The following is a 23579-nucleotide window of genomic DNA, read 5'->3' as shown; positions in this document are numbered from 1 at the left end:
TATTACAATGGGAGATAAGCGCAACCCCGAGGTTCAAATCCAACCGTGCCATCCAGGAATATGAGCTGAGCATGAGCCGTAACAAATCAACATTGAAGGAAGGGAAGAATTTAGGATTTATTTCCCACCCTACTCTAGGAGTTGGTGGAACAAAACATCCTTCACTCATGGAAGTGCAAGATCTAAGTCACAGTGGAAAGGAAGCCTCAAACTGAATAAATGATTTCTTGCTTAATAACATGAAATTAGGAACGCCCTGGGGGGCTCAGTGGTTGAACGTCTGCCTTCGACTCAGGGCGTGACCCCAGGGTCCTGGGATCGAGTCTGGCATCGGGCTCCCCACAGGGAGCCTGCTTCTCCCTCTGCCTGTGTCTCTGCCTCTCTCTGTGTGTCTCTTGTGAATAAATAAATAAAAATCTTTTAAAAAATAACATGAAATTATTGATATTAAATGATTATGTTATTACCCTAAATAGTTATTGTGAAATATTATTTGAGGGTAATAACTGCCTACCACGTGCCAGGCATTATCCTAGGTGCTCTACAAAATTCATTCAATGTTTAGAAGAATCTCATAACATAACTACAATTTACATGTGAGGGAACCATATCTCAGAGACGTTACATAACTTACCCAAAGATACACAGCTAGTGAAAGACCAGCTAGCTGTCTGTCTGGAAAACCATGCTTCTGGCTACGACAGAGTCATTGCAGTACTGTTGGGGCTTCCATTTGGTTGACAACAAGACCTACGTCCAGGGAAGTCCAGCTAAAGACGCTAAAAAACCTAGCAGACTGTTCAGTCACAGTGTGACCCCGGGGTCCTGGGATCGGGTCCCACATGGGACCTCCTGCAGGGAGCCTGCTTCTCCCTCTGTCTGGGTCTCTGCCTCTCTCTGTGTCTCTCATGAATAAATACATAAAAACTTAAGAAAAAGAAAGAAAGAAAGAAAGACCTCAGGAAATCAACCTTAATCCAACTTAGCATTTAAGATCTACTTGGAAGCGCAAGTCTTTGTTGTAGGGACTGTCCACAAAGGGAAAAAAAAAAAAAAATCTATCCAATTTTTTGACATAGGGGATTACAATATTCATTAAGCTTATAAACACATATATTTTGACAGGTCTCTTAATGGATTCAAAATACTCTCGGCATTTAGAGTTGATTTACTCTGGAGTCAAGCTAATTTATTTTAAAAGAAGGTGGTTTTAGGTACTTTTTGAGATTATGGTATCCTACTGTATGCTCATGACCCCAGTGAGTGACTGATTTGTTGCAAATACTCTCTAATGCTTGAAAATTATTAGGTGTTTTCCAGTAAAATGGGGGGTTCCACACCGAGGAGGGACTGGGCCACCATCTGTTTTTCCACTTTGCCCTCTTCTGGGGAGGAACCATGCCTGTTAGGTTAGAGAACTCCCCTCTAGGAAGGCAGAATTTTCAGTAGCTCATTTCTGATATTCATCTCAGAAAATTCTTTAAAGAGGAAGTTCTAGTTCAGTTTTCCAAGTTAGCACTTCTTGCCTTTCGGTGCTCCAGGTCACCGGGTTGCTTTGGGGTCCGGAAGAGGAAAATGGGAAGAAAAAAGGGGCAGTCACTGGATGTACCCTGGCAAACGATGCCTTGCTTTCCAGCAGCTGTGGCTGCAAAGCCTTTAATATTCAGTGTGCATATCCCACGAGGGGAAAAATGGTACATGTTCTAGAAATTCCACTGTTTTGAAGGAGGCGGCCGGTCAGTTTCCCATTCCAACCACACGCACGTGTACAACGCAGAGTCGTGCGGAGGCGCAGCCCGCACCTATTGTTTAAAAACGTTTTAGACAGATTTCAGATCGCTCTTTCCTCTCCCCCGGTCATTGTGCCAAGTGACGGGAGCCACCATTTCATCTTCTTTTCGCATAAAACTCAGGAAGACACACGTGAGCATCTAGAAGTGAATCCCTCAAAGGGTCTTCGTGCAGACATCTATACATGATTTATAGACACAAACATAAAAATCCCCCGTGTGCACTTCTCCCGCCTTTTACTTGTGTGGAAACTGTGGCTACCATAAGGGCAGCCCAGCCCGTCTCCGTCTCCTCTGACCCCCACGTTTCAGGAGGCCTCCCCCCCCCCCCGGAGCCCAAATACCGGGGCCGCTCAGCGCTGCCCACCTCGCCCCCCCGCGCGCGGCCCAAGTTGCTGGGTTTCTGCAAGGCTGCGGCTGTCCCGGGGCGGAGGGGCCCGGGGGCTGCGGGGGGCTGCGGGCTGCGGGGGCTGCAAGGGCTGGGGGGTTGCTGGGGGCCTGCGGGGGCCGGGGGGCTGCGGGGGGCTGCGGGCTGCGGGGGGCTTTGGGGACCTGGGGGCCCTAGGGGCTGCGGGGGGCTGCTGGGGGGCTATGGGGCCCGGGGGGCTGCGGGGGGCTGTGGGGGCCCGGGGGCTGCAGGGGGCTGCAGGGGGCTGCGGGGGGCTGCTGGGGGGCTATGGGGCCCGGGGGGCTGCGGGGGGCTGTGGGGGCCCGGGGGCTGCAGGGGGCTGCAGGGGGCTGCGGGGGGCTGCTGGGGGGCTATGGGGCCCGGGGGGCTGCGGGGGGCTGTGGGGGCCCGGGGGCTGCAGGGGGCTGCGGGGGCCGGGGGACTGCGGGGGGCTGCGGGCTGCGGGGGGCCTTGGGGACCTGGGGGCCCTGGGGGCTGCTGGGGGGCTGAGGGGGCCGGGGGGCTGCGGGGGGCTGTGGGGGCCCGGGGGCTGCAGGGGGCTGCGGGGGCCTGCTGGGGGCTGAGGGGGCCGGAGGACTGCAGGGGGCTGCAGGGGCCGGGGGGCTGCTGGGGGCTGCGGGAGGCTGCGGGGGGCTGCGGGCTGCGGGGGGCTGCTGGGGGGCTGAGGGGGCCGAGGGACTGCAGGGGCTGCGGGGGCCGGGGGGCTGCTGGGGGCTGCAGGGGCTGCGGGGGCCTGGGGGCTGCGGGGCGCTGCAGGGGGCCGGGGGGCTGCAGGAGGCTGCGGGAGGCTGCAGGGGGCTGCGGGCTGCAGGGGGGCTGCTGGGGGGCTGAGGGGGCCGGGGGACTGCAGGGGCTGCGGGGGCCTGGGGGCTGCGGGGAGCTGCAGGGGGCCGGGGGGCTGCGGGCTGCGCGAGGCTGCGGGGGCCTGCGGGGCCGGGGGCTGCGGGGGCTGCGGCCTTTGTCCGCTCGCCCTTCCGCGGGGGCGACGCAGCCCCGCGTCTGGCCGGCAGGTGGCGCGGTTGCCCCACGGAGAGCCGCCGCCCGAGCGCGAGAGGCGCCGCCACCGGCCGCGGGCGCCCCCCCCCCCGCTGGGACCCGGCTCCCGCGGAAGACCCGGGGCGGCCTGGAGGGAGGCGGACGGCGGGCGGCCTGGGGGAGGGAGCGGGGGGCCGAGGCCGGAGTCGGGCCCCGTTAGCGTCGGGGGAGGCGCCCGAGTCGCGTCGGAGGTCGCCGGGCGGCGCTCGGGGGGCCGTTCCCGCGGCGGGGCCTCGGGGCAGACGGACGCGCAGGGGGCGGCGACAGGCGCGGGGCCGGGGCGGGCGGCCGCGAGGTGTGCGGTCCCGTCCCGGGGCGCCCGGGCCGTCGGGGCGCGGGGCTGGGCCGCCCTCTCCGGCCGGCGGGGACCGGGCACCACCCCGGGCTGAGGACGGGACGCGCGGCCCGAGGGCTGCTCCGCGTTGTGCGACCCGGAGCCGTCGGTGGCCGGTGATGCGCCTCCCCGCCCGGCCGCCGCCCTGCCCGCGGGTGCTCGCGGGGTGCTCGAGGGGTGCACGCGGGATGCTCGAGGGGTGCTCGAGGGGTGCACGCGGGGTGCTCTCAGGGTGCTCGCGGGGTGCTCTCGGGGTGCTCTCGGGGTGCACGCGGGGTGCAAGCGGGTGCTCGCAGGGTGCTCGCGGGGTGCTCGAGGCGTGCACGCGGGATGCTCGAGGGGTGCACGCGGGGTGCTCGCGGGGTGCACGCAGGGTGCTCGCGGGGTGCTCGCGGGGTGCTCTCAGGGTGCTCGCGGGGTGCTCTCGGGGTGCTCGCGGGGTGCACGCGGGGTGCTCTCAGGGTGCTCTCGGGGTGCTCGCGGGGTGCACGCAGGGTGCTCGCGGGGTGCTCGCGGGGTGCACGCGGGGTGCTCGCGGGGTGCACGCGGGGTGCTCGCGGGGTGCTCGCGGGGTGCTCTCAGGGTGCTCGCGGGGTGCTCTCGGGGTGCTCTCAGGGTGCTCGCGGGGTGCTCTCGGGGTGCTCGCGGGGTGCACGCAGGGTGCTCACGGGGTGCTCGCGGGGTGCACGCGGGGTGCTCGCGGGTGCTCGCGGCCCCGGCAGCTGGGGGCCCGGGCGGACGCCGACGGGGCCGGGGGCCGAGCGCGGGGCCGGTGCAGCCCCGGGGCGCGGTCCGACCCTCGGGCAGAGGGCGGCGACGGGCAGGGCAACTCTATGCTTATTTTACTGCGTGGAAGGACCGTTTCCTCGGTCCCACGCCGTCCGTGGCGGGGGGGGCGGGGCGGCGGTCCCGCTCGGAAGCCGGGGGCGCGCTCCAGGGCCGGCGCCGTCCGCGTCCCGGGGGGAGGGCGCCCCGCAGAGCCGCGGCCGCAGCCCGGGGAGACCGCGCGCCGCGCGGAGCCGGGGGCGGGGCCGCGGGGGCGGGGGCGGGGCCTCGGGCGCCGGGGCGGGGCCGGGCCGGCCTGTGCGCGCCCCCATTGGCTGCGGGCGGCGGACTGGCAGGCGCGCGTCACGGGCCGGGCCCGCCCCCTTGGCAATGTCTTCAGCCCGCGGCTCCCCTAACTTAAGCATTTATTCCGCTGGGATAGGAGCGGCAGGAGCGGCGCTGGCACCGGCGAGCCATGGCTGGGATTCTGTATTTCGCCCTCTTCCCGCTTCTCTTTGGGATCTGCGACGCCGTCACCGGCTCCAGGGTGTACCCCGCGAACGAAGGTGAGAGCGCGGCGGCCCCTCCCGGCCCCGGGGCAGAGGCGGGTCTGCGGGCGGACGCCCCCGAGCGCGCGGCCGGAGGGTGCGCGGGGCCCCCGGGAGGCTGCGCCCCGGGTCGGCGCGCGCGGGGGGGGCCTCGCGGGGACTGCGGAGCGGCGGGAGCCTGCCCCGGCCGTCCCCGTGCGGCGCCCGGCGACCCAAGTTTGCGGCGAGAGGACGAAGTTTATCCGCCTGGGCCGGCGGGGCGAGCGCCAGGGGCCCCGGGGACGCGCGGGAGCCGGCGCCGGGGCTCGGGGGATAAAGGAATTACCGGGACGTCGCGTTCCCAGCCGGCCCCGGGCAGGGGGGCGGAGGCCGGGAGCCGAGCGAGGCTGCGGTGCCGCCGGTGCCCGCACGAGCCTCGGAGCTCGGGCTTCTGCAAAGTTTCCCGAGCCCCGGGCTTCCCGGGACCGGCTCCGGGGCCTCGGCGGCGCGGCGGCCGGGGCGCCCTCGCGGGCCGCGGGGACCCGACTGCGGTGGCTGCGGGCGGCAGCTGCGTCCCCCGCCGGGCCGGGCCGGGCCGGGCCGCGGATGCCACCCCGGCCCGGGGCCCGCTGCCCGCGCATCCCCCGCGGACCTCGGAGCCCGCCGGCCACTGCCGCGCACGAGCGCCGGGTTTCGCCCCAGAGCGGTCCGCGCGCGGCGCTAGTTGGGACCCGCCGGGCCCTCCCGGCGCCCACCCCGCGCGCCCCTTCGGACGTGCTGTGCGGACGCGCCTCCGCGTAGGGGGGCGGTGTGGACCGTCCAGCTTCCGTGCGTGCGTGTGTGAGTGTGCGCGCGTGGGCGAGTGTGCGTGAGTGTGAGTGTGCGCGTGTGCGCGCGCGCGTGAGTGTGTGTGCGCGCGTGAGTGTGTGTGCGCGTGTGCCCGCGCACAGATGCGCGCGTGTGGGCGCGCGGGGGCCCGCGTGGACGCGGACGGCGGTGTGCCCCGCGGGAGTGCCCGGACCGCGCGGTCGGCGCCTCCAGCCTCCCACAGCCCCGCTGCCTCCGCATCCGTCTGTCCATCCATCCGTCCCTTCGTCCGTCCGTCTCCGCGGAACCCGTCCGTGCATCCCCGCGCAATCCGTCATTTCCCCTGATCCGAAGGAGGGAGCCAAAAGCCAACTTAGCCTCGGCTGGGCGGCCGGTACCCGGAGCTCGCCAGGCGGAGGCCGGGGAGAGCGCACACCTGCCGGCGGCGCCGTTAGGAGGCCAGGGCGCCCCCCGCTCCCCGCCCCGCGCCCCCCGCGCCCCGCGCCCCGCGCCCCCCGCGCCCCGCTCCCCGCGCCCCGCGCCCGCCCCCTCCTCCTAACTGGCTCGGGGGCTCCTCGGCCGCTGCGGCCCCTCGGTCCCCGGGCTCGCTCCTTGGTGGGATCCTGCATCTCGCTTCCTCCCGGCGACTTCGCGCACTTGTTAGGACGTCCCTCGAGACCCCTCTGGCACCAGGCGGAACGGAGATTTTCTTTCCTCTTTTTTTTTTTTTTCTTTTTTCCCCCCTCCGCTTTCTTGCCTCTTCTTTTGGAAGGAGAACTTGGGAGCGCTAGACAAAAACGATGTGGAAGGGGCCGTAGGCTGATGTGGAACGAAGGGGGGTGTCTCCCACTCCCCCACCGGCCCCTCCTCCCCCCTAAAAATTAATTCATTTTGTTGCTTTTTATTCCCATCACGTTTCCTTTTCTCCCTTTTACCCTCCCTTTCTACTCCCTCCCTTTTTTTGTAAATTGGGTCTTATTGTTCCTTTTGTGTCCCTAATCCACCTTACATAAATCCAAATGGATGTAGCGGGCTTTTCTCTAGGGACCCAGAAGAGGGAATGGGGAGGGGGGGGGGCACAACTCCGGGCGGGAGCGACCCAGGGAACGCTCTACATTTTAAAATAATTAAGAGACCCTAGGAATTCAGGCTTCTCGGGGAAAACCAGGAGAAAGCAGCTGTTTGTAGCTCCTTCGATTTGGGGATGCAAAGAGGGAAGGTGGGCGGAATTGAGGGGCCTGGCGGTGAGATGGAGCGTCCGAGTGCCCAGGAGCCAGGGGGAGGGCTCCCCATTCCCACCCCTCCCCCAGCGGAGGAGCCAGCCTCACTGATCAAATTAATAACCCAGTGGTTCCTTTGAGCTGGGCCTTTCGACCCCCAGGCCTGCAGATCTCGGTGGGAAAGAGAATGTGGAGAGGTTAGGAATCCATTGTGTCCTTTTCAATGTCGCCGGTGCCTAGGACATTTCCAGCCTGGGTGGGGTACAGCGGCTCTGTAGCCTTCCTCCCCTTTCCCCTCCCCACGAAACGTTGACGCTCGCGCTTAGGTGCAGCACAGACGGGAGATCTATTAGGCCACACTCCTCAACCTAAAATTCAAGCCAGTGATTTCCTCCTAGGCTGGGGAGCACAGTCCCCGGTCGTCTTCCAAAAGACCCCGGGAAGAGAATACTCCATTGAGTCGGCGTTCTAATTCTACAGGTCTGCCCTGACCCCTTTCTGAAACTTTGATATTTACCCAAAAAAGCAGCAGCAGCGGATACCACAACCAGGACCTGTTTATTTGGTGCAGGAGGGAAAAAATGAAATTGTAGAGGAGAGAGCCTCTTCATGACCCTATGAGTGCTCTCTGTTAGAATTCACTTGTGGCTCCGTCACCACGCTGATGAGTTATGTGGTCATCCGAAACTTGCAAAAACAAATAACTCTAGTAGATACCAGACAGAGATGAATGCGGATTTTGCTCTGGAGTGTAACTGCCCTACGTAGATATATTTATTTTTTTGAATTGTACTTGAGATTCCCTATTCATCCTTTTTAGAAAATGAATCAGCTCAGTCCTGGGATGGAATTTTAAATGCTAAGCAAGTTAAATAAATAAGAACGTGCAGATTTAAAGAGGGGAAAAGATCAAGTAAGTAATGATTATTTACATAAGTGAGACCGAGTTTAGGTTTTGATCAGAGTTGGATATGCACACCCCCAGCACATATGGAAACGCTCAGGCAAATGGTTTTTGTAGTATTGGCTTTTTTGCAATTGGAAATTAATCCATTTTTTTCTTTGTTTTCTTGCAGTAACCTTATTGGATTCCAGATCTGTTCAGGGAGAACTTGGGTGGATAGCGAGCCCTCTGGAAGGAGGGGTAAGTTCCGAGTTGCTCTCTGATCCAAAGGGTAAAAAGGAATGATTAGCAACTTTCCGAGGGTCCTAATGGCTTGATTCTTGTTGATTGTGGTGAGGGGGTCAGATTTCCACCATGGCCTATGAAGTGAATTACGCTTTGTCGGAGAAATCCTATACTCCCTTTGGATAGCTCTGTCATGGAAGAACTAGAAACCAAAAGGGCAGAAAGGGGTTTCGAAGTTAGGAGATTGGTGGAAGCATAGACTTAGATGCCTGTTTAAAACTAAAATACCGACAAGAAATACGATCCAGGAACCAAATTAGAATTTGTGCCTATTACTGTGATGGCCGTGAAGTCCCTGACAGGGTTAATTTTAGAGCAATTGTTCTGTTCCCAGATGAGGAGAATGAATAAATAAAGATATCAGGGACAAAACATTTCTGATTGTACCAGGCACAAGTTTAGTTTGGGGCATAAGCTACATGTGGCGGGGGTGGGGGGTGAGGTTGGGGGTGGTGCCGAGGGGAGCGTCCTTACCTCTCACAACCTTAAATCCACTGTAGCTCTCTTGCCCACTGAGAGGGGGGAAGCCCTACGAACTCGTGCCAGGGGCACAACACCTGCAGAGAAGAACCCAAGCTTTTGTATTGTTGGTGCTGAATGTACTAAGTTGATGTGTTGGGAACCTCGAGCCTTTGGGGAAGGGGAAGCTGGACTATAAGTATGAGACAGCGCTTCACTGTCCATTTCTTCTGAAATGTGCCCCCACCACCTCCCTCTGAAGATTCAGAGGATGCAGTTAGGGCAGTGGCCCCCGTTCTCCGGCTCTGCCCTTCGGAAGAGGGCAGGATGACTCGGCTTTGGACAGAAATCAGTATAGCATGTAACTCTGCCTTCTGCCAAATTTAAGTAACTCTCACATCCGTTAAAAATCAAGATCATTCTGCCTGCATGTACTTGATAATCTACGGCTGAATCACTTGATTAAAAGCAATGGAGGTGAAAGACAGGGAGGCTTTCGCAGAGGGAGATGGTCCTGCCAGCCAGCGCCCAGTATGGGGCTTCACACCTGTCCATTGAATAAACAGTAGAGGATCAAAAAAGGTAAAGATTCACAGAGACTGCTGTCACAGACAGAAGGTCTTAAAAATAAGGCAAGAAACTTGTCACGAAAATGGAGAATTTTAAGGCGTCTCTTCCCACAGCAGGCCTTGCAGCCCGGGTGAAATAAAACAGAGATTTGCCTGGCCTTTTCTGTTTTTCTGCCTGAACTTGACTGCAGTTGGTTGGATCTCTGCTGAAAAAAATTCTAGGCGGCCCTCAAAACCATTTTTTTAAAGGGAGGGAGAAGTGATTGGCAGGCCTCTGGCAGTGTAGACAGGCTGTATTCACTGCTGATTGCAGGCAATTGCCCTCAGTCCTTTGACTGTGAAGAAAGGTACAGCTTTATCTTGTGAGAGTCAGACTCTTGTTAATCCTATACCCTGGAAAGGTCACTGATTCAGGGAGGCTTTCCCAGGCTACCCCAGGAGTAAAGCTCTGTAGACTCAGCGTATTAGAACTCCTGGCAAAATTGAAGGTGGAAGGTATTAGTGCTTTAAAAATTTAATGAGTCTTATTTTCTACTGGCTGCTCTCAAGTTTGGAGGGAGAATGAATGCATCCTGTATGATTTGGGATCCAACTTGTTACACTAAATATACATGTGACCTGTTTAAAGTCAAGGAATGACGCATTTTTGAGTACTGCCTGTGGTCTATCTAGTTTCTGGAAAGCTTTCACTGCAACCTAATAGGCCGTAGACATTCCATAGCCCGCACCCACCCCCAAACTGCCCGAAGAACACCTGCTCACTTCTTCTAAACACGAAACTTCTTTCTGGTGTCTCGAAGTCTCTTAAAAATGATACCACGCCTACATAGCTGCTTGTGTCCAACCGAGAACTTTTTAACGGGCTGAATGTAGGCTCCCGAATGCAGGATGCAACATCTTTCTTTCCTCAACTATGAAGTTTTGTTTACGTATCATAGAATTAGCCATTCCCACATGTGTAGTGGCCATTGAGAAATGATGTGCCAAACTATGAAGTTCCATTAATCTGTAGATTTTGTCATCAAAGAGAACTTTTTCAGGTTTAGGATGAAGAGAGGAATTAAATTACCTACCAACTCTGGGTGGATTTGCTTGACAAAAATTGTTTTCTATCTGAAGATGAAAAGCACATTTCTGTCTTTGGGTTATTCTGAAATTTCTATTTGTAGCTCAAGCGGTTCACATCTGTCTCGGCTGGGCACTGGGGGTCATGGTTTTGTTGATAAATAATGACATTTATTTGTTGTTCTTGTTAAAGACAAATAAGAAAACTTACTTGACGATACCACAAAGTGAAATATGAAATAGAGTCAGAGACAACTGGCTGTTCCTTTTTTTTTTTTTTTTTTTTTTCTGTAAGAACAACTAAACAGAAAATAATAATAGGAAGTAATGGCTTCTGTTGGTAACAGTGTAGTGAAAGCCTAATTTCTTGGCAGTGTTCATTTAAAGGAGTGTTTTGAGTTTCTGACACTGATTGTAAAACACAAAAGTAAGGTGAGATTTGTCATCATTCTGGTGAATTGATCAATGTGTTTAGACAATTAGGGTCAGGCTGGAAAATTCACATTAGACCCGGACTATCCTGTATGAACTCTGTGGAGATATCCCTGTGTGCTTTCATTTACATTGATAAATGTGTTTTTCCGTATTCCCTTTGTTCTGAGATGAGAAGCATGCTGAGTGGGGTTTTTTTGAAGGTGGAGATCTATTTTTGGATTTACATGAATTTCCCCAAATAAGTAAATTACTGGTGATTTATTGCTTAGCGGATAAAAAGAAATTTTAATCACCACAGGGCACTTATCCCTCCCAGTTCCAACTTTCATAATGGTAGCAGATGAAAGGGATACAGAATTTTATGCAGTATGGCCCTTCATATAGTAACATTTCCATCCATTAATAGTTTTCCAATGCACAGATGGAAAACCCGTTAAAAGAGACATTATGGTTCTGTGTACTTCGTTGGATTGAATGGAGCTTTAAGTGGAGCTATTATAGAATATGATTTTTTTTAACTATCTTTTTTCTTCTAATTATATTCATGTGTTAGATACTTAAGCTGATTTATACCAGATCTATATAAATGCATTACTGTAGATATTTGTGAAGAATTGGAGGCTGCCTACTAGCCTTATAGGAGCCCCCGAAACAATCTTGATGCTTTTAGGATTATTTTTAAAAGCTGTGGCAAAGGAGAGAGAGAGAGAGAGAGAGAATTTTTACTACTCCAGTCACCGCGAATTCAGATGGTCCCACTGTTAGAATCTTTATGGGAGGAAGTAGATCGCAAAGAAAACCTCACCACCCTTCTTTAATTTTGTCTGGCTTTCAATCATCAATACCACCTACTATTTTATTTTCAATATGCAAAGGGTAGTTAGAAGCAAAGTCTGTGTGCATCCTTGTTTACTTATGGGTATATGTCTTAAAAATAAGAATACTGAATTGAATACATTGCTCTGAAGAAGGGTTTCATTGTTATAAATGACAGTGGATTTGAGAAATCCAACCATCAAGTTAACTATCTTCCCAGGATTACCAAAACCAGAAGAGTGAGATTTTCTTTACCCCTTTAAAGAATAGTGACAATGCCAAAAAAAAAAAAAAAAAAAAAAAAAAAAATTCAACTGACTTTTTTTTTTTTTTAGGCATTAGAGAGCAAAGTTCTGACAGGAGCATCACTAATTATCTGATAATTGTCTTCCTTTGGCAAGCTTCTTTCTTCCTGCTCTTAATTTGCAGGTCTCTGCTCAGTTGTTGAAACAATACACATACTAGCTTTTATTTTATGAGTAAATTTGAACTGTTGCCACTTGAAATTGTAGCTGTTGTAATAGGTGAATCTGAGGTTGTGAGACCACTACCAGCGACTGCTGGGAACTTACAAGCGGTAGATCTCCCCATGCTTCTGGATCTTAGGCAAAAGAATGAAACAACCACACACACACACACACAAAAAAAAAAAAAAAGAAAAAGAAAGAAAGAAAGAAAAAAAAACAAAACGAAACCCCCATCACATCCCCAATAAAATACCATCTTATCTCCCATAAGAGGTTTGTTGCTGAGGCTTGGTGTTCTGTAGCTTCCTTCCTCCTTGCAGCAAGAATCCTCAGTGTCCTGTGAGGGTAAAGTGGAACTGGCGAGTCACTGTGTGATGACACTCTGTAATCGACACGTTTCCTTTGGATCTTTGCAGTGGGAGGAAGTGAGTATCATGGATGAAAAAAACACACCAATCCGAACCTACCAAGTGTGCAACGTGATGGAACCCAGCCAGAATAACTGGCTCCGAACTGATTGGATCACCCGAGAAGGGGCGCAGAGGGTGTACATTGAAATCAAGTTCACATTGAGAGACTGCAACAGCCTTCCAGGTGTCATGGGCACTTGCAAGGAGACGTTCAACCTCTACTACTATGAATCAGACAACGACAAAGAGCGTTTTATCCGAGAGAGCCAGTTTGCCAAGATTGACACCATCGCTGCTGACGAGAGCTTCACCCAGGTGGACATTGGTGACAGGATCATGAAGCTGAACACCGAGATCCGGGATGTAGGGCCGTTGAGCAAAAAGGGGTTTTATCTGGCTTTTCAGGATGTGGGGGCTTGCATCGCCCTGGTGTCAGTCCGTGTGTTCTATAAGAAGTGTCCGCTCACCGTCCGCAATCTGGCCCAGTTTCCAGACACCATCACGGGGGCTGATACGTCTTCCCTGGTGGAGGTTCGAGGCTCCTGTGTCAACAACTCAGAAGAGAAGGATGTGCCAAAAATGTACTGTGGGGCAGATGGTGAATGGCTGGTACCCATTGGCAACTGCCTATGCAATGCTGGGCACGAAGAGCGAAATGGAGAATGCCAAGGTAAGGAGAGCCATATTGTACTTTTCATTAGGGCTTAGTGCACGTAATTAAATCAGAGATGAGACTAAATGGAGTAAAGCCAGTAATTAGCAGCCCCTGTGGGATGTGGTGGGACAGAGGGGTCTAATGAGTAAGTGCTATAGCTCCAGGTGGCAAGGCTAAGACGTTTCTAATACTGACAAAATAAATGATGCTGTGTAATCAGCAGAAGGCCAAACACATTTGCTAACAGGCACTCAGATCTGCACCGGCTCGATGTGCCCTCTGAAATGTAAATGCACAAGCTCAAGAAACAGACCTGATTGATCCTCTCTTGAAGAGGGCAGACACATTTTGCAACCATAGTTTTCCTGTCCGTGGACCTGGTAGAATGGCCAAGATGGTAAATCTCTCTTGTGCCATATATTATATCCATATAATATAATACGCGAATGGCTTCCATGTGAAATCAGGATGGCATTCCTGCAGTTCCCGCCTGCTAGTTAAGATGGAGCTGTGTGGGGAAAGTACAGTGTTTCCTGCCTCCTGGGCCTGTGTAGACGCGGTCCAACGAAGTAGAGTGACAAAGTTTCAAGTGCATTCTGTTCCACGGAGCGCCCCTTGCTAGGCTCTGCAAGTGACATTAATCTTGATGAAAGACCTCTTGATTTCCCTGAGGAGGTGATAAAGAGATAGTGAGAGGCTTATTTGATCTGTGTGGTCACAGGCAATAGCGAAAATTGTGACCCATCTTGGTTATTGAGTGTTTGCAGAAATGTAGACTTTTATATCATGTGAATTACTACTTATCGTATTACTAAAGTGGTTTTTTATTTAATTTTTTTTTTCTTATATGGAGTTTAGCGTATGCGATTCTTTCTTCCCTTATTCCCCCTTTCTGGGGAGTTTGTAAAATCTTTTTCTCTATAGCAGCTTCGTTTCCGAGTAAGGGACGAGAGGAGTTCATGTTTATCTGGATTGCTGGTGCTGTGTGTGGATTAAGGCCTAGAGAAAATCAGTTATCCCAAGGTTTTTGTGTTTGCTTGGTGTTTATTTTTCGTGATTATCCATAGTCTGCTGCCGCCAATCTTATTACGGTGTAACTTGGGTCCCGACTAGAACAGATCTGATTCATCTTTTCTCGGGGTGATTGTTGAGCTGTAGACTGATTGCCACATGGTTCATCTGATTTGGTGATTAAAGACCCCAAAATAACTGACTGCCAAACAATTTGTCTGGCATTTCAACCATCTTAATGACAGGGCAGGATTAACTATGGGACAATCCACTGGAAATCAACAGTGAATGACCTGAAGAAAGTTGCATTTTTGGTCATTTGATGTTATAAGTTATGCATTCTTTCCTTTTTATAATTTATATTGTTTTATTGAAGTGGTGTTCTTGATTTGCTAGTAGTTTCCGGAAATGGATAATAATTGGAATGTCGTGATTTCATTACAAATAAAATAATAAAAGCTGGGTGCCTCTCTTGTGACTCAGAAAAGGTGAACTTGTAAATTTGAAAATTGTAAAGCTGGAATTTAAAGGTGTTTGTTGTTGTTGTTTTTGCAAAGATTGATTTCTTGATCGTCGTGTTAGCTCTTGACTTAGCAACTACTAGATAAGCTGTACCAAACTGAAATCCCAAATTGTATCCTGGGATTAGTGCTAGAACATACGCGAGTGCATCGTTATTGGCACCTAAATTGCAACCATCATAGCAGGAACAGTGACATGAGCAGGGCAATGACACTGCATCACATTTTAGGGTAAATTATTCTGCCTTTTTGATTTTTGCAAGAGAGGACTTGCATGTCTTCACATGTCAAGATTCTTATATATATATATATATATTTTTTTTTTTTTTAAAAAAAGGAGAAGAAGAAGAAGAACACCATTGTCTTCCATTTCTGCTCTGGCATGAGTGCATCTCTCTGTCTAATGTCATGGATTTTCAATTGTTTCAGAGCCCAGGAGCTCATACATGGTTACACGGTGAAACTCGTTGCCATTTTTACAACCCAAATTAGAAAAAGAAGAGAAAAAAATGGAGGAGGAGTGAATATAAAGCCAATTGAACATTTTAGGGGTTTGCCTTATGGACATAATCTTGGGAATCCAGGTAATCATGCGCTTCATGGGAGGGGGTGCGGCTCCCCGTTTTAGGCTCAGTCCGTTTCTGAGCAGACTATTCCTAACACAAGGCCAGATATTTAACGGAGGGAGAGGTTGATTAGAGACGATTTTTGAGAATCTTCCTTATTCTCATTCTGGCTACCTGGGTATTTTCTTTGCTGTTCCTAAAATGATCAACAACTTCAAGAAGACATTTCTTGAACAAAATCATCTTGCGCTTTGTTTATTTATTTGTTCATATTACTACCAGGTAGGAGTGCGCTGATTAATTTAGGGAGGAAGGAAAAACTTGAACGGCAAGATTCTTCAACTCCAAACCTAAGGGAGACTTTTTAAGGATGAGTCAAGAAAAAAAATAAACAAATAAAAAATAAAGATGAGTCAAGACCATAAAAACTTTAGGAGTAATAAAAATGGTCATCTCCGTCCTTGACGTCATTCCTGGGAAGCACCCAGGTAGAGCTGAAAGGACACTGAGATGGAGACATGTGTTCCAATGTGTTCACACAACTGTATGACCTTGAGCGTGTTTTTTTTTTTTTTTTTTAAGATTTTATTTTTTTATTCATGGGAGACATAGAGACAGAGAGAGACAGAGACAGGCAGAGGGAGGAGCAGGCTCCATTCAGGAAGCCGGGTGTGGGACTCGATCCTGGGGCTCCGGGATCACACTTTTGAGTGAAAGACAGACACTAAACCACTGAGCCACCCAGGCGTCCCCTTCAGCATGTTTCTTAACCCCTTTGAGCTTTGGTTTCTTCATCTGTAAAATGGGTTGAAAATAATTGCACTTTGCTTACAGTATTGGACTTGGTCATGTAAGGTTAGTAAACCTTTTAGATCCCAACGCCTTAAACCGACGTTGATGCTAGTTCTTTCCATGTAGTTCGTTGACTACTGCGCTCTTCCCACCGCCTCAGCTGTGGACTTTTAAGGGTGTTTGAACTGAAAGAGCGAAAGAGTTCATTTCCCAGCCCCTCTCGGAAGTCAAGGCTAAAGATAGGAAGGAAGCCTTGCCCTTGCCCTAACAAAGAGCAACGTCTGTTTTCACACTTCATGTTGAAAAATGATATTTGGAGAGTGTCATTTTTATTTCTCCCCTGTTGGAAAGAGAACTTTCCTTTGAGTGAGAGAAAAGTGGTTTGGGGGCGGGCCAAGAGAGACTCGGGTGCAAAGAGTGCTTCAGAAGGGATGTAAAGGGGAACTGGCAAGTCTTCAGAACCGTGGCAGCAGGTTCCTCCCCAATTGTCTTTTCAGTGGACCTACTGTTGCAGGCTGAATGGAACAGGTGAAAGGTCACCCACTTCCTCATCCATCTTCCTTAGGGTCTGCGAGGTCAGAGTGAAGATGGATTAAGATCTTACACATTTGACAAAGGATCCTTGGGCAAAAGTGGCCCCGGGTGGGTGGGGGCCTGGGCTGTGCTGTTGTTTGAATCTAACCCTCATCATCTGCCCGCGTCCTCAAGGGACCTCGGAGACAGAGCTACACTTCCTCTTCCAAGCCGTACACGCTCCTGCTCAGGGAGGCCAAGGGTGGGAGCTACGGCGGGGGAGTCACGGGTGAGGGCTGGGTGAGGGCTGGGTGGTGGCGGGCTGGCCTCTGAAGCAGCCGCGAGTTCCTTCTGCTCTCGAAAAACATTTTCTGAAATGACTTGGCCCCAAAGCAGGGCCCCAAAGAGCAGTGGTAGCCACTCATCTGGCTTCCCAGGGGAACCAGGGCTGGCGGGCCTGGGCGGCCGTGAGCACTTGCCTGGGGACCGGCCGCAGAGGATGCGTCACTGCCCTGGTGAGCCCGGTGACCAGGTCTCCTCCGACTGTTGGAAGAAACCGAAAACACACCTCAGGCACCCTCCTGCCTCCCCACACATGTGTGTCCCCCGGTGAGGAAACAAACGGCCCAGATATCTTACAGGGCTGTTTTCATGGCTTTGAAAATATTAAACAGACAAAGAGAGGAGAAAGATTCTTTATTAAGATATTTTCTGCCTAATTAAAAAGCTGAGAAATGAAAGGAAAGTCACAGATTTACTCTTTGTGAAATATTAGTAAGCACTGTTTTAGGGAGTGCATATAAAAATGATACGAATAGGGACACCTGGGGGGTGCTCAGTGGTTGAGTGTCTGCCTTTGGCTCAGGTCGTGATCCCGGGGTCCCGGGATCGAGTCCCACATCAGGCCTCCTGCAGGGAGCCTGCTTCTCCCTCTGCCTGGGTCTCTGCCTCTCTCTCTCTCTATGTGTCTCATGAATACATAAATAAAACCTTGAAAAAAAAAGCTCTTATGAGAAAGAACAAAATAGACATGTTTAGATGGCCATAACAGAAATGTTGGGCGGCCCCGGTGGCTTAGCGGTTTAGCACCCCTTCGGCCCAGGGCCTGATCCTGGAGTTACGGGATCGAGTCCCACATCGGGCTCCCTGCATGGAGCCTGCTTCTCCCTCTGCCCGTGTCTCTGCCTCTCTTTCTCTCTCTCCCTCTCTCTGTGTGTCTCTCATGAATAAATAAATGAAAAAGAAAAGAAAAATTTCAGATTGGTGCTCTGAAAAGACGGAGAGAGTTTATGTTTAAACAACAACAACAAAAAACAGAAAGAAATGACTTTGTTTTCCCACCCAGTGGAGTGGGAAAGACCTTAGGAGAAAGGCAGTGGAGAGGAAGCATGGAAAATAAAGTCCCGAGAGATGCTGCTTCATATCCTTTCCACCTTTGGAATTTTTCTTCTACCTTTGAATCATGTCTTTAAGACTCAGTTGCTTGAATCATGTGGCTGCTTTTATCTCCAGCTTTGAAGCCTGGCTGTGATCCCTGAAAGACACACTTCTTTATATACAAGAAGAGCAGGGTTTAATTATTGTGCTTTTTCTGTTATACTTTTTTATTTTCTTTTCCCCCTTCTGCGTGTGACCCGGGTGCTTGTGCACCCGTGGATCGTGGAGCCGTCTCTATTTGGGGCGCACGGAGCGTCACGCAGGGAGGAGCTCAGTTAGGGACTTCGGAATACGGTATTTAAGATGTGATGACTTATTTTAGTCTGGAATTCCTCATACCTTTCAAAAATGAATGAAGACCTCATTATTCTGTTAAGACTTGCGTCTTTGGAAAAAAAAAGACCGAGGCCTTGGCTTTTCCTTACTATGCTAAGTGGAAGTGGTCACGAAACAAGTTTGACTTTCCTATCATTGAACTTGACTTACTTAAGGTTTACTTTGTTGTTGGTTTAATTGATGAATTTAACTTTATCAATTAAAGTTAATTGATGAATTTAACTTGAATTGATGAATTTAACTTTACCAAAGAATAGCGTGCTTCGAATTCTTCAAATTTTTATGCGTTACCACTCTTTATAATGTTGGCAGGCCACCCAGATATTATCTCTATACACATGTGTTTTAGAAATGAACTTTTTCAAAGTTCAATTTTAACACTGAAAGAAATCGAATCATCCTCTTAATTATCATCTTGTTTTTATGACGCTTGACTATTTATCATGGCCGTCATTCCATATTAAAGGATATTGCTTTTCTTCATTCACCCTTTGTAGCTACTAATATTCTATAGTATCAATATCTCTTACTCTATATAATTTTTTTCCCTCAGTGGTAGATATTTAGCTTTCTTAGTTTTTTTCCAGCATTATTTGTAAACGAACACTTTAATTCACAAATCAAACAGGTACGATTTTGTTTAAAAATTGAACAATCCGCCTTGCTTTGTTATTTTTCTGGCTTTATGTTGGACGAGCGAACTTAGTCAACTTTCTTATCATGACTATGTAAGTCAAGAAGCCCAGTGCGGTATAACCGGACAGGTAACACTAGGGATGATTACAGAGCACAGTGGGGTCTCATTAAATGTTCATTGAATGAATGAATAAATAAATGTATAAGGAACTGTGGCCTCTTTCATATTAAACATTTAGCTGGTGGAGTAAGGTCTCACAGAGTCAAGATGACATATCCAAATCTTTGCATGTGACTAACGTATTAATGAGGTCCTTGTTTATAATTCTTACTTCTGTTGGAGCTTGACTCTTTTCACCATGTTCCTGAATCATCTCAATGCCTGAACTTCCACCAGTCTCTGCAGTGCATGGGTCAACTATGCAGTGTGTAGCATAAAATGGCTAAGACCTGTTTTTGGAGTTCGAGACCTGTGTTTAATCTCCATGTGCGCGACTCAACCAGTCATGTGATCACGGACACTAACTGAAGCTCGAGTTCGTATTTGCAGATTGGTGGCGATCGTATGTTATCATGTATGATACACACACGGGAGCACGTCTGCATGGGGAAAAGGGTTTCGCACAGCGTCTGGCATCATCAGGCACTTAGTAAGTGGAAGCTGTTATTGTTAATTATATTTTTGTGAGGTAGAAATATGTGGACAGTATGGGTTATTTGACCAGTGTCTGTCCAACCGTGAAACCAGTTCATTTAGGTTCCAGAGTAGAGGTATTTTTTGTTTTTGTTTGGAGGCCGGGGGGCAATGATGTTACATAAGCAGGGGTAGGAGATGGTGTGAAATGGCTGATAGGCGTTGATTAGATCATCTGCTCCCCATGTCCCAGGGCAGAGGTTCTCGAAGTGTGTTCTGGCTGGATTCCCCAAGACCCTTTCTGGCGGTCTGCAAGGTCAAGCCTTTTCTTAATTAGTCACTAAGCTATCATTTGCCTACCACCCCTTCTTTTCACAACTGGAGTTTTCTAGAGGCTTCTTGATGTGCGGTATCTCATCAAACTGAATGTAGTAGCAAATCGGAGAATCCAGCTGTCCTCTATCAAAACAGACATGAAAGATGTGCCAAAAAAAAAAAAAAAAAAGTAAAACAGTGCCATTCTTATAACTAACGTATTTTGGGGACATATAGTTATTTTTTCATTAACATGTTATTTGTGTAAGCATGTGATGGGCAACCACTGATTTTTAAAATCGGTGTCTTAATAAGTCGTTACTTTTAAAATGTCTCAATTTCCATTCCTAATGGTAAATATTGACAGCTTTAAGGCAGAGAAACAAAAGCGTCTTGGCATCCTCAGTGTTTTTAAAAGGGTAAAGGGGTCGCAAGACCATCAGCGTTTTAAGTTTCTCTGGCGGGCAGGTAGGGGGCCCTTCTGTTAAAAATTAGAATGAGATCAGGAGACTTCTGACAACTTTCGGAATCTGGGAGATGAAGGTAGCTTAAAAGAATGGCCTCTTCTTTATCCGACCCTTTAGATGTTTCTATAAACTGAGACGGCAATTTGTAGCTTTTAGCCTTTTAAAAGCTGTCTATCTGTGTCCAGGAAGGTGGCTTGGCGCTCCTCGGTTTTATTGTCCTTGGGAGACGGCATAATTAAGGAGGTCTCAGCTGTCCCCTGGACCCTGAGAGACTGTATCTTTTTCACTTGGGGCACAAACCCTTTCTCCTTGTGTGCCTTACAGCTGGTACCCCTGAGCTGTTGCTTTTGGGGAGGAGAGCAGGTGAGGTCACTCCCTTCCCTGATCCGAAGGGTAATTAATAGTCCCATGACTAAATGGACATTCTATGAATATTCAGGGTCTGTTTCGGCGTCTCGGGGAACAATCCTGTCGGAACCGCTTACAAGTCCCTTTGGAGGCTCCGAGCGTTTTCTGGGTGAATGCGGGTCGTCAGCTGTCTGCCTCGGGTTGCATTTCCAGGCCGCGGAGCCCTCATTTGCATACTCTGTATGCGCCCTCATGCAAAACAGCACACCCATTTCCCCCTCGCACAAAGGCAGCGAAGGCTTCCTTTGGCAACTCCAGCCAAAATCTCCTTCTGTTTATGCAGAACCCAGTGATTTAGACACCATGCAAATTAATTCGGTTTTGATTTGAATGCTTCCAGAGATCGGGGGCGGCGGGGCAAAGAGTGGCCTGTTTGCCCTGGGCTCTTTTTGTGCCACCCCCACCCCCACCCCCGAGTGGCTGGTTGTCACTCCCGGGCCCCCTTTGCCCCTTGCAAAACAACCCAAGCTCCTGCTGCTCATTTTATTTTGACCTTTGGAAAGTAACCTAGTTTTGGTGACTCCTTTGGCTGGTCTGTTTAGTGACAGCTTCAGCTGGAATCTTGCAGCTCTTTCTGAGTAGGAGGAGATGGCACTATTCAGATTATGCGAGGAATGTTTAGAAGTATCCCCACAAAGGGCTTGAAAAAAATCGGAAAGCAAAAAGATAAAATTCTTTGAAAAGGAATTGTCAGACCTCAGGAAGTTCTGAAAATAGGCTTCAGGTCACTAGTGCTGGAATCCATTCATTCCTTCAACAAATAGATACTGAAGGCATATAGCTTAAGATCGCCGTTGGTATTTTCATCTGTTGCTACATGGATGAACCAGTACATCAGTCTTTGTACCTAGACTCACAATTAAAAGCGCTTATCTTCGCGTGTGTCCCAGATAACCTTCTTTAAAAGGCGTGTTGACTATAATTCTGCTCCTTATTCCGTTATGTGCATTCACTTTGGGTCGAACTGTCTTCCCATCCCACCCAGAGTCTCCAGATTGACTTAACCTTTGCTTTCTTCCCCTAGAATATGGAAACGCAAGCACACTGCATGTGTGACCCAACAGACCTCCCTCTGCTTGGCAACGGCAGTGTCTTCAGAAGGGCCATGATCATATGCATTCTATAAAGTAGAAGAAGAGGCCTTGGCATGAAATGTTTTTGAAGTTCAATTAGTTTTGAGTTCAGGCTAATTTCACAGGGCAGAAAACGGGCATAGCCGGACTTTGCCGCGTAATTAAGTGGAGGCAGGGTCAGCTAAAACAACATCGAAATGTGGAAGAGCTTTGGTTCAGCTCCACATGGTCTGACAAAGTTTGATGATGCTGTTCAAAGTCCATTTGGGATGGATTATTAGGGATTAAAGAACAGCAGAAGGCTCTGTACTTGGTGTGTTCTCTGGTGTCATTAGTGGATGAGAAAATTCAGCTGCTTATCTGGCTCTTGTTTCTAAGGATGGATTTAAACAGACCCACACTACTCAAAGGTGATCTTAGTAACCTCTTCTTAATAAGTTACAGATCTCAAATTGCTCAAAATCCTTAAAATACCATTTGAAGTAAGTTGATTGATAATTATCATTTCCCCTACGTGTACAGATATTTTCCGCAGCAGTACAAAGCTAAAGTACAGTTTCTTAATTACCCAGATAATCCTGTTTGCTTGTATTTTTAAACTATGAAGTGCTGGGTAATTATTCAATTCTTAATAGAAGGCAAATGGCAATGTAAACAATAATTAGGATGTTAGACAGACTAATGCGCTTCAAAGCAAATTGGATTTTTTTCATACTGTTCAGCATGATGTCCCATAAAGCCAACAATTTAGAAGCAAGGCAGGAAAGGTTCCATTTTGTTCATATTTTATGGCGGTATCTCTTCATGGCTTGTCTCTGTGAATAGCAGTTTGCCCCGATGAAGCTGGAGGTGCCCACGCCAAATGTTTCCGTAACAATCGCTTCCCTGCTGCTTGACATTTGGCTGTGTTCTCCTGGGTCTCCAGATTGGTCCTTTGTCTGCTTCAGATCCCAGGGGTCAGAGGTTAACAGAATACTGATTTACTCCCATCACTCCATGGCAGGTAAATATGGGCCAACCTCGTGATGGGTTAAGACACAGCTCGGTGAGGAATGCAGTTCTCATGGGCTTTTGTCCTTACAGTCCCTGATTTAAGACGCCACGTTTCCCAGTTGCCATCTTCCACCTCGGATCCTTCGTTAGGAGCACGGCTGCCTCTTCTTTTTGTATGGCCTTGTCCCGTTACTAACCATTCGTGACTCCCGGGCCATCCCCAGGAATACACGGCCCGAAATCTGTGAGCAGGTCATGGCTTTGGCTGCATTGATTTTACAAACTCAGTATGGTAATACTTTGCCATCGTTGCGCACTCCACTCTGTCTTCTTGTTTTATCTGCAACTGTATGTTTCATCGATGAAATAATAAACTGATGACAAAGGCCGCAAAGATATTTTCGTATTGGTGCTGTTGCTCTCCCTGCTTTTCCCTTGTCTGGTCTTCATGGTGTGTTGCCAGTGAGAGGTGTGATTAAACGAATAATCGATTTTATTTTCCATTTTTATCACTTATGGAGATGTCCAAGCATTCATCAAGATCGGTCTTATTAATGTTTTACATCAGTTTAGTTACTTCAATCTCAATTTTTTGCTCCCCGGGGGTTAATGCAGGCCGTCTCATAGACTACTTCCTAACTGGCTATGATGCACACAGAGGCTTTTGAAGTTTAACGTAGGTTTCAAACTTTCAAACTTCTTGCTACTATCAATTAATTTTAGGTCCCCTTTCTGTATATGAGCTATCCCATTTCTAATTGGCCGGCCTCCTTCACGTTGCACTGTGAACTTGATGCTTGGGTTTCATTTGTTTTCAGTTCTAAGTGTTTGAAAAAGACATCTCCACTTTGAAAACAGTTTCCTTTTGAAGTGTCCAGCTTGGCAGTGACTGCAGCAGCCCCCAGGCAAATTAGCATGTTAAAAG

The 23579-nt window shown here is 50.0% G+C and overlaps 1 protein-coding gene across 5 annotated transcripts in view; it reads left to right on the top strand.

Moving 5' to 3' along the window:
* Nucleotides 1-4745: 4745 nt before the first annotated feature.
* Nucleotides 4746-23579, top strand: part of EPHA4 (EPH receptor A4) — a 142699-nt gene continuing 123865 nt past the window's right edge. For 3 of the 5 annotated variants that reach the window (XM_049106451.1, XM_049106450.1, XM_025441476.3), the window contains exons 1-3: nucleotides 4747-4899; nucleotides 7964-8031; nucleotides 12304-12967. In XM_049106451.1, the coding sequence (XP_048962408.1) occupies nucleotides 4809-4899; nucleotides 7964-8031; nucleotides 12304-12967 (823 nt within the window). In that variant the 5' untranslated portion in view covers nucleotides 4747-4808. Of the gene's footprint in view, nucleotides 4900-7963; nucleotides 8032-12303; nucleotides 12968-23579 lie in introns of all 5 variants that reach the window. The other 2 variants (XM_025441478.3, XM_049106452.1) reach the window with 1 other exon arrangement.

The sequence above is a fragment of the Canis lupus genome, chromosome 37, assembly GCF_003254725.2.
Source record: "Canis lupus dingo isolate Sandy chromosome 37, ASM325472v2, whole genome shotgun sequence".
In the NCBI taxonomy this organism is placed as follows: Eukaryota; Metazoa; Chordata; class Mammalia; order Carnivora; family Canidae; genus Canis; species Canis lupus.
The sequence above is the reverse complement of the archived record's forward strand: the minus strand, read 5'-3'. Positions and strand labels throughout refer to the sequence as shown.